The 10,086-nt window shown below is 52.2% G+C and overlaps 1 protein-coding gene across 4 annotated transcripts in view; it reads right to left on the bottom strand.

The window, feature by feature from the left end:
• Positions 1–10,086, bottom strand: part of C21H1orf167 (chromosome 21 C1orf167 homolog) — a 37,285-nt gene that overhangs the window by 7,249 nt on the left and 19,950 nt on the right. For 3 of the 4 annotated variants that reach the window (XM_050931526.1, XM_050931528.1, XM_050931527.1), the window contains exons 16-21: positions 7,319–7,586; positions 5,813–5,921; positions 5,327–5,564; positions 4,339–4,474; positions 3,387–3,497; positions 1,638–2,075 (exon numbers count right to left, since the gene is read on the bottom strand). In XM_050931526.1, the coding sequence (XP_050787483.1) occupies positions 2,016–2,075; positions 3,387–3,497; positions 4,339–4,474; positions 5,327–5,564; positions 5,813–5,921; positions 7,319–7,586 (922 nt within the window). In that variant the 3' untranslated portion in view covers positions 1,638–2,015. Of the gene's footprint in view, positions 1–1,637; positions 2,076–3,386; positions 3,498–4,338; positions 4,475–5,326; positions 5,565–5,812; positions 5,922–7,318; positions 7,587–10,086 lie in introns of those variants that run through there. The other variant, XR_007770769.1, reaches the window with a different exon arrangement.

Raw genomic sequence — 10,086 nt, 5'->3', positions numbered from 1 at the left:
TCACAACACGATGTAGGGTCGGGTGTGAGCTTTTTCATTTTCCCCACAGCTCAGGCCAGGATGAACTATTTCTAATCCCTGCCCTATGCTGGATTGTGGATCCAACTATGTTTAATTCCTACACTGTCGAGGTACATGGGTAAACACTCTAAGTCTGACAGTTAAAAGATGGTTCACTTTAGGAACATGACCAGAATAGGGTTGGTACAGGCCCAGCGCTGTTGCAGAAGTGTGTAGTGTTGTCTTCTGTGCTGGTAGATCGGCTCACCCATGGTTGAACTGTCTCTCCAACCAGTCAGGAGTGGGGGAGTCCAGCCAAGCAGAGTCATTCCAAGGTGCTGGGTGCACATATTTGAACACAGCTTCTGCCAGCAGGGGCGCCTAGGCCTGGGGCCCTGAGCACCACAACGGGGGACTTGCATCCTTGGGGAGGCTTGAGCACAGCACGAGCTCAACAAATAAACAGGCCTCAGGCAGCAGCAGGTCTAGTTAAACTGAGCAGCTGATGCGGTCAAGGATTCAGGCCCACCCACCCCCCCCGCCCGGCCAGGGCCTAGCTGGGCAGTGGGACAGGTCTGTTCTGCACAAATGCCCATCACCAGCATTACTACTGGGGGGTGCATGAAGTGAAATGAGACCTTTGGCCAAACTCAGCCCATGCTGCAGCATTGATGGGGCATGTCTTCCATTCCACAGTGCATGGGGGGTTGGGGGGAGAGGAGACAGATGCCTTCACCTGAACACAGCCAGGAGGGGAGCTGTGGGGGAAGAACACAGCAATGACAGCTCCAGGCACATTGCTCAGGGAGATGTGTCTGAAACAAGCATCTAAAGAAGCAGCAAGAGGCAGTTGCTTCAGTGATGCCGAACGTTGGACAAACCCGTGTTGCAAAGCTTGAGCTGATGAGCTACTGCCACCATAGACAAGCCCAGGGCAGCGTCTAGTGGGATTTCCATAGCCCTGCCCAGCTGGGGGAATGCTTTGTTCCATGAGTACTGGGGAGAAGCACTTCCTGCATCCTTCTGTCCCTTTAATTTTAGTCTTATGGGAAATGGCTGATGCCTTGTAAACACCCTAGATGGATCAATCACTGCAGGCCCTAATGAGGGGCAGGGGGTGGGGGCAGACATGCCCACCTGGCCTCAGCAAAGCTTTTTGATGCTCAGCTGTTTTCATCACAGACCCATTCAGCAGAAAAAGGACCCTGCGGGAGGCAGAGGGTCAGAGGTTGGCCACCCACGAAGGGCTTAATGAGTAGCTGATGGATGGGAACACATGCAGGAGCTGAGGGCTGCACAAGAATCCCCACTGGGAAAAGGCAGATCTAAAAATAAAGTCCCTGTTCACACCAGCATAGGCTGCCCCTAGTCAAGCTTGTCACGCTAGGAGGAAGCGGGGGCTGGATGAGTTGGAAGGCTCAAGCCCACAAGCAGGAAGGGAGCTCCTGGGCAGGAGAACACTTGATTTCTTCCCCCCCTAGATCAGAGAACTGGATCCTGGCATAGCCTTGGCCAGGGTGGAGCTGTTTGTGGTACAGGGTGAACCCCTGACTCAAAGGAAAGCATGTTGCAGACCTACCTTTAATCAGAACTCACATTCAGCACAGCCTGCAGCCTACACCAGACAAGCTGCATGCCCCCAGCAGTGCCTTCATCCTGCCTTGCACCAGCATAGGCAAGCCCTAGCTAACTCGTGTGAATACGCCCCCGACACAGGGCAGGGAGGAGACACAATGTCCTGCGCTTTGAAACCGAGCCCCAGGCTGGATACGCTCTGTTCCTAGGAGTTCCTGGGCACTTGCCTGGCAGGCCAATGTGTGACTAGCAGAACAGGGACTGGCTGTGCCAGAAGCAGGTAGCCCCTGCGGCTGCCTGGCAGGGACAGTTCTGAGAAAACACCACTTCCCTGCATTCTTGGTAAGTGTTCAAAGGAGAACCCCCACCCCTCCTTTTAATACCCAGCCATGTTCTCAGCTGGCCCAAAGAGGTGAGCTCTGGCCAGTCCCTGCAGTAGCTCAGTAGTGTCCTCTGCCCTCCAGACGGGACCCTGTCAGCTGGCGCCACCTTCCAAAGGCCTGAAATAGAAGAGGGGAGAAGTCAGACCCAGGTCACAGCTGGGTGGCCCCCAGCATTCTGCAAAGCAGCCCGAGCCACCCTCACCTTGACTACAGCATAGAGGGGGACTAGAGGTCCCGGTTTATGGTGCTCAACCTGGATGCCCTGGGTGAGGCTGCATGGCCTAGTGGGCCCTGCCATCTTCACACACTGCATTAAGTGTGGGCCTCCGACTTCGAACAAGGGGCTCAGGAGGGCTGAGCGTGGCCTGGGCTCATCCAACAGGATGCAACGGGGATCCACTTCTTTTACGAGAGGGCTAAAGAGCATTTGCCTGCATGTCACTCTGCCACCCCCAGCCCTGGGGCCTGGCTCAGAGGCCTGTCCCTCCCTAGCACTCAGGGAGACTGGCTAGAGCACAGAATCTGTTCCCAAGGCAGAAGGCTCAAGTCCTGCCAGCAGAGCCGGCCAATCTGCTGCACACAGGAAGTCAGTGTTAAACGCACGCTGTTTGCACATGACCCTGACACTCCTCCACTTTCCCTGCGATACAGCGAGAAGGGGCCAGCAGCGAGATTTCCATGGACAGTTAATCCTGCAGCTTACTCCCCTTCCCGCACCCAGCCGACTGCAGGAGTGACCCGGGGGGGAAAACTTCCCCTGGCCCGGGCAAGTGCTGTGGGCTCTGGGCTGAGTCAGTGGCATCTCCCAACCAGCTTTACTTGCCCTGCTAGTTAGAACAGCATAAAACTGAGTCAGCATAGTTTGGAAACAGCCTCCTAGTAGCTGAGAGAGCAGGGTCCCAGCCAATTGCACCATCACACGTGGATCACGCTAATCCACACACCTGCCTAGACAACAGCAACCCCTCCCTACCCCTCAGCCAGGATTGATTAGCAGAGTCTCCGATTACTAAGGCTTCATTAACCCTATGCAGCATCAGGCCTCAATCTCCTTTCGTTCAAGGCAAGGACCCACAACACTACGGACCACACAGAATGGAAACAGCACCTGCAATGGGACTTGCATGGAAAACCACCATTCTCTTCGGTGCCTTCTCTGCTCCCACCTCTTCCCTGCTGCTCTGCCCGCCTGTCTCTGGCCTTTTTAGACTATAAACTCTTGGGGCAGGGGCTGTCTCTCACTAGGCATTTGTGCTGTGCCCGGCACAAACTGGGTTAGGGCATCTAGGTGCTCCCATAGTACAAATAATTTGTAGTGCACAGAATCATAGAACTGGAAGGGACTTTGAGAGGTCATCTAGTCCAGTCCCCTGCTAGAAGCCTCAGTTACTAACTGGGAGATCAAGCGGAAGAGCAGCAAGCTCCTACCCTGGCGAGCAGGCTCCGGTCTTCACTCTCCAGGAAACTCTGGGCTACCAGGCTTTGCAAGTAGCGCCTCCTCCAGATCCTCCAGCCCCATTCCAGCAGCCTCTGCCCAACCTGCAAGGAGAAAAGACAGCACACAGAGGTTAGCTCCCTCTGCCCAGCACTGTCTGCCTCCTCAGCTTCCAGCTCCCTACCTCTTCCAGCACCATTCTGTACAACCCCTTCTCTGCTTCACACGATCATTGCCTTTGGCCAAATCTCTCTGGGTCCTCCCAGGAGGCCCCCATGACCTGGAAATGCTGCTATGGAGATGGCCTAAAAACCTGACCAGCTTCCCCCCATTGCTCACACCATAGCTGAACGCTAACCAGACTCCTGCGGAAAACTGCTCCGTCATAGTTTGGGCCATGAATCTCCTTCCCCTCCTCGGCCAGCGTTCAGGCTGTTCAGATTGCAAGCTTTCTGGAGTAGGGGCCCCTCTTCTTACCCCGTTGGCAAAGCAGCTTGCACACCAGCAGCACTCTAGGAGCAGTCAGCCAGGGGCCAGCTGAAGGAGCACACCTGTTGCTGGGACCCTCAGACTGGGCTCAGAACAGGTCCCAAATAGTCACTTGTCCAAGAAGGAGGACGACAGAATATGGGTCTGTACTAAAAACAGATGGCTGAGGATTGAATAGAGGAGGAGGTAAAAGGAGGAAGGAAAACACTGAGTAAGGAGGAGTGTGGGTTAGTAGTTTGTCAGGCACACAAGGCAGGACTCCTGGGTTCTCATGCCACCCCTGCCAGGGACTTGCTGTGTGACCTTAGGTGCAAGCCACTTAATCCTCCCTGGGCCTCAGCTTCCCCATCTGTGACGCGCGGATGGGGACTCACCTCCCAGGAGGACGGGGCTTTGAGAGGACAGCCACTGCAGGAGCGTTCCCCTCATTGTGGATGGGCCCAGACATTCACTCACCAGTGCCCGTACAATCAGTGCTGTCCTGCTGGTGTCCATCCAACGCTGCCATCCACTCGCCAGCGAGCGCATCCTCCTGCCGGCCTGGAACCGGCGGAGCAGCACATTGTGTCGCCATTGTCTCAGGTACTTTGTCCTGGAGGCAGAGAAGGAAAAGGAATTTGCTCATCCTAATGGCTGTACACACTGCGGCTGATGTTCTCCCTCAGCACAGACACAGACGGCCTCACTGCTTCCTGGGGAACCCGACGCCACTCCAGGGCAAGGATCAAGTGACGCCAGCAGTCCTTGCTTCTAACCTGCACTCAGCTCCTTACACCTTGTAACTGGAGACTCCTGGCTCATCTGTTGTGCGCTCTCCATTGGCCGTAAAGGATGCAGTGGGAGGAGGGGGACAAGCCGTGACTCACTGCCCCCATCCCCTGCAAACCGTGACACAAGGCTCATCTCTGCTTATTTGATTAGCACATTTAGTGCAGATAGTGGGGGTCAGTTAACAACTCTGCAGGCCGCAGGTACGAGTTTCCTCCATGCTGCCCTGCCAATATGCCCCAACGCTGACCTCTTGTAAGGCCTGGACTGACACCCGCATCATACTCTGCATGTTCCATATGTTGGTAACAGCTTTCGGCCGCTGCCCACCTGCTCCAGATTCGAACCAGTGACCATCACCCATCCCCTTCCCTGCTTCGGAGCCCCCAGAGCCCAATAAACTGTTTATGGAGATTCCTCTGCCCCCAGCAGAAGCAGGGAACCCAGGCACACGCACATACATGAGACCTAAGAAACGCTCCTTCCATTTAAACAGCCAGGTCCTATGGTCAGGGCCCCCACTGGAAAGGAAGAGGAACAGGGATTTCAAGGTCTTGCTCGGTTAGATACGTCCATCTTCCCTACCTGACGCTGACTGATGGAAACAGCCTGAAGGTGACAGCACAGTTACCAGCAATTCCTTTTCCAGATTCCTTGGTGCTGACCCTGTGCTTACCCAAGCCATCTTCTATACTGCTCATCTGGTACCAGCTCGGTGCTGCTCTCCTGGGGCCAGGAGTGTCCAGGTGCCCAGCCCACTGCACCAGGCCTCTCCAGAAATGTATGGACTGGTAGTCTCTCTGTTCTGCTTTGGTTTCTGTAGATCACCAGCCAGCAACAGAAGGCGCTGAGAAGGAGCCTATGGTAAGCTGCTGTGTTTGGTCCAAGACCCTTTTCTCTGTGTTGTCTCGGCTCTGGAGGAGGAGACACAGCAATCACACAGGGCATGCCACCGTGGCAAGGTAAAGAGCCGGCAGGGGTTGTTCTACCTTTAGCTCCCAAAACAGGACCACAGCCTCCATCCTATTCAATTAATGAGCAAATCATTTACAGAAGAGCTCGAGTAGATGGCTCCCTTCTAGGCAGACACCCGCATGCCCCAACAATGCCCCACTGTTCCCTGTACAGCCTCCAGAAAGGAGGAAGCGGGTTTCATTCTTACTGATTGACCGAGACAGAGGCATTTTCCTGCACTTCCTGGCTCCTATGAGGGTGCACCGCTGCCGGGAGCTCTGGGACAAGGCGGCTGCTTTCGTCCAGTAATTGCAGGCCTGAAGATAGAATTTACAAAGCAGCGGTCAAGACCTAACACAAAAACAAGGGGGGGGGAAACCCCTCCTCTCCTCACACACACAATAGTCACACAAGCTGAGCCGCAGGCGTGACACCCCATGGTTCAGATCCCAGCAGGGCTGACTAAATCCTTCAAAATAAATGGAGTCTCATGCAGTTTGCCAGCTGTGGGCCTGTCAGAAAGGACTGTGATAACCAAGGTCCAGTCTGCTCTGTGGGGTAGAAATTATCCAGTGGCACCTCTCTTAGGAGCAGGGGATTTGTTCTAGTCTTTTCGGCTAGTGTGTGGTGCACCAGCTGGTTGCTGCGTTTCAGCGGGGAAGCAGCATGTCTATAGCCTGAAAAGCACTTCCAGATGAAAGGCCAAGCATAGTCACGGTCCGTCACGTAGCCAGTCACACAAGCAGAGCCCGTGTATCTAAGTGTTGAGATGAGCCCCATCGCCAGTCTCTGAGCCGAGTCACCCAGCTGTGCTCTTCTTCAGAGAACAGGGAGTTGTCTCGAACATCGGGCCCTACCAAATTTCTGGCCAGGAAAAACGCATCACGGACCGTGACATTTGGTCCTTTGTTTGCTTTTATCCTATACTAGACAGATTTCATGGAGAGAGATCAGCATTTCTCAAATTGGGAGTCCTGACCCAAAAGGGAGGTGCAAGGGGGTCACAAGGTTATTTTAGGAGGGTCACAGTATTGCCACCCTTACTTCTGCTCTGCCTTCAGAGCTGGACAGCTGGAGAGTGACAGCTGTTGGCTGGGCACCCAGCTCTGAAGGCAACGTCCCGCCAGCAGCAACACAGAAGTAATGGGTGGCAATACCATACTATCAAAAAGAATGAAGAGAACTTGTGGCACCTTCATCAGATGCATGCAGTGGAAAATACAGTAGACTGCATGCATCTGATGACGTGGGCTTTAGCCCACGAAAGCTTATGCTCAAATAAATTTGTTAGTCTCCAAGGTGCCACAAATACTCCTCGCTCTTTTTGCTGATACAGACTAACACTGCTACCACTCTGAAACCTAATACCATACCATGCCATCCTTACTTCTGCACTGCTGGTGGTGGCGGCTCTGCCTTCAGCGCTGGGCTCCCGGCCAGCAGCCACAGTTCTCCAGCTGCCCAGCTCTGAAGGCAATACCGCCGCCAGCAGCAGCACAGGGTAGCAGTACCACAATCTCCCCTAAAATAATCTTGCAATACCCTTGCCCCCAACTCCTTTTTAGGTCAGGACCCTACTGTTACAACACTGTGACATTTCAGATTTCAATTGCTGAAATCATGAAATTCACAATTTTAAAAATCCTATGATTGTGAAATTGATCAAAATCGACTGTGAATTTCGTAGGGCCCTACTCATACAGAAACTGCTCACCTGTTTCACCACAGCCATGGAGTCTAAGTGCAGGGCTTGATGCCCCCTAGTGGCCACTCTCCAGCGCTGAAAGGATTTAGCCCAAGCAGGTCTCTGTTGTTTGCCATCTCTCTCTTCTTGTTGCCACTTCTTAGCTCTCAAGAATTCCATCCTCCACTGGGTAAAACATAATGTGAGGCTACGCTGCTGCCTGGCGAGCTCGCACTGGGCAAGAGCTTCATGCTGCGTGGCTCTGCAGATGGTAACCTGGAACCAAGCACCTAGGATCCTGGAAAAGAATCTGCAATTACGGGTTCCTGAAGTAACATTTCGGCACCAGTCCGTCTCCTCTGCCTCCCATCCTGTGGGGTCATTTACAACTGCACAAAGCAAGTGCAGAAAGCTACCGGATCAGCTTGCTCACATTGGGGATACACCCACTTTCGCCCTGTGCTGTCAAGTGCTCCTGGGCAAAGGCACTGGGAGGATGAGGTCAAATAGCTCCAGACTTCTGCACTGTAGCTGCTTTCTGCTGAATGCTCCCAATCACTTCACTTAGCCTGTCCCAGAAGGTTGCCTGTCTGTACTTCCTGTGACCTGGGGAACATCAATTTCCTTCTGTCACATTTTAATGATGAGCCTCTGGGATCCGTATTAATGCAAAGGCGCCTACAGAGTGAATGTAATGCTCACACAGGGTGTCAGAGCAAGAGCCCTGGATCCTAATCCCCTGCTTTGCCCACAGAACAGATACCGCATGGACACAAGCTACTGCCCCGCTGCCCTGCCACTGCACTGAACCCCAAGAAGTGGTTCTTCCAGGTCAGGGCTGTGAAGGGAAGCCAGGACTGTTTTCAGTGCCAGCAACTGGAGGCCCCAGTGGTGGTTTAGCTGGGGAGGGGGGACTCTCTCCATGGAGCAAGAACACCCAACACTCATTTCAGATAGAACACTGACAAGCTAGCACAATACTTCCCCCTGGGCTGGAGTGGAACTAGATGATTAGAGGTGAAAAAGGTGGGTTTATATCTGTTTTGCTTAGTATACAGATCAGTTACAGGTTTGTCTACACGGAGAAACTGAGCACAAGAGCTATTCCACAAGAGCTTTCCGTGTGGATACTCTTATTCCAGAATAGGTATAGCACTTTCCGCTCCCACCCTACCTTATTCCAGAATAATGTACCCTTGTAGCCAAATTGTAACCCACTGACACAAAACACACCAAAGCCTGCCGCTGCAGCTTCACAGGCCCAGCTTCTGGCCTGCTCTTTTGTTCCTCGTTCCACCACGGTTTTCATTATGCAAATCATCCCCCTGCACTGTAGGATTGAGGTGTAAATATTCACCACTTGACAGGTCTCTCTTGAGATCAAGGGCATCTATAGTGGGTTATCCTAGCATGAAAAATGCCCCCCTCTGGAGGTGGCACTGCTCAGCCTGTAGCATGCCCAGGTGGGAAATTGGGAAGTGCTTCCTTATCAAAGAAGCGCTCAATGGAAAGATTATTGATAGACAGACGCGCTGCAGGCAGAGGAAAGATTGTCTCTCTCTCAAACATACCTTCTGGGGTGGTTGCTACATGGACTGAACTGCTAAACCAATCAAGGTGAGCTTATGGACTCAGGATATTTGTTGCTGCTGCTTTCTAATGGAAATTTGGCCCCTCACAAGAAAAATCTATTGGGGTCAAATCCTGCAGTCCCAGAGCAGAGCTGGACTTTCAGTGCACTGTAACAGAATCCACATGGTATGTTAGTAGGGTGACCAGACAGCAAGTGTGAAAAATCGGGATCGGGGTGGGGGGGTAATAGGAGCCTATATAAGAAAAAGACCCCCAAATCAGGACTGTCTCTATATAATCAGGACATCTGGTCACCCTAGGTGTTAATGTGTGGCAAGCTGGTGCGCAGAAGAGTCACACACTGGCTTGCTGTGCAATAACTTGCCCTGTAGACAAGCCCTGAGTCCTTATCCACGTTGACTTCAATGAAAGACATGTACAAAATGGATGCTAGATCGTGCCAATTATTTATATGGAGAACTCCTCACTGTTATGCATAAAACATGCTTGTCCTGGCAGAGGACCTCAGGGTCTGGCCTTTAGCTTGGGGCTCTGAGACAGGCTAACAGCTTTTCCTAGGGTTTAAATCAGAATCCAAGTAAAAGGGGTCAGGATGAGATGTTTGTGATAGTTCAGTACTGCATATAGTTTCATGTCCTTGTGTTCTATGGACACTGCTTCTCTCCACAAGATTATTTATTCTGATTTTTCACACTAACAGAAATGGAAGCCAACCCGTTGGGTCGAATTCATGCCCAAATTTAGATTTTGTAAAGAAGAGATTTCACAAGAGCTCAGGCCATCAAAAGTACTCCTGTGCAACTCCAGGGGAAAGAGGGGGTTGCCTTTTTTAACCAAAGAACCATCTCTCTTGCTGTGTTTGCAACATACACTGCAGCTCCGAGTTAGTGCAGGAGGGCTGGCAAGCGAAAGTGACAAGGGACAATTGTGACTAGTTTATCTGTGCTGCCTGCACTGAGAAATGCAGAAATAGGGGATGGCAAATTAGACGTTTAAAATCCTCAGTTTTAATAATCACCAAGTTATTTGTAACACAGAAAAAAAAAGGAGCACTCGCTTTTTTAAACAGGATTTTAAACCTGATTTGGGTCAGGATTTCACCCTAGTGAAGTCAGTGGGACCAGGATTTCACTCAAAAAGGAAGAAAAAAATTCCCCTATACCCAAGGCATGTCTAGTTCATTTTATTCATCCTTCGGTGTTAGT

This window comes from Gopherus flavomarginatus, chromosome 21 (genome assembly GCF_025201925.1).
Source record: "Gopherus flavomarginatus isolate rGopFla2 chromosome 21, rGopFla2.mat.asm, whole genome shotgun sequence".
Lineage (NCBI taxonomy): Eukaryota > Metazoa > Chordata > Testudines > Testudinidae > Gopherus > Gopherus flavomarginatus.
Note: the sequence above shows the minus strand (reverse complement) of the source record. Positions and strands in the feature narration are given on the sequence as shown.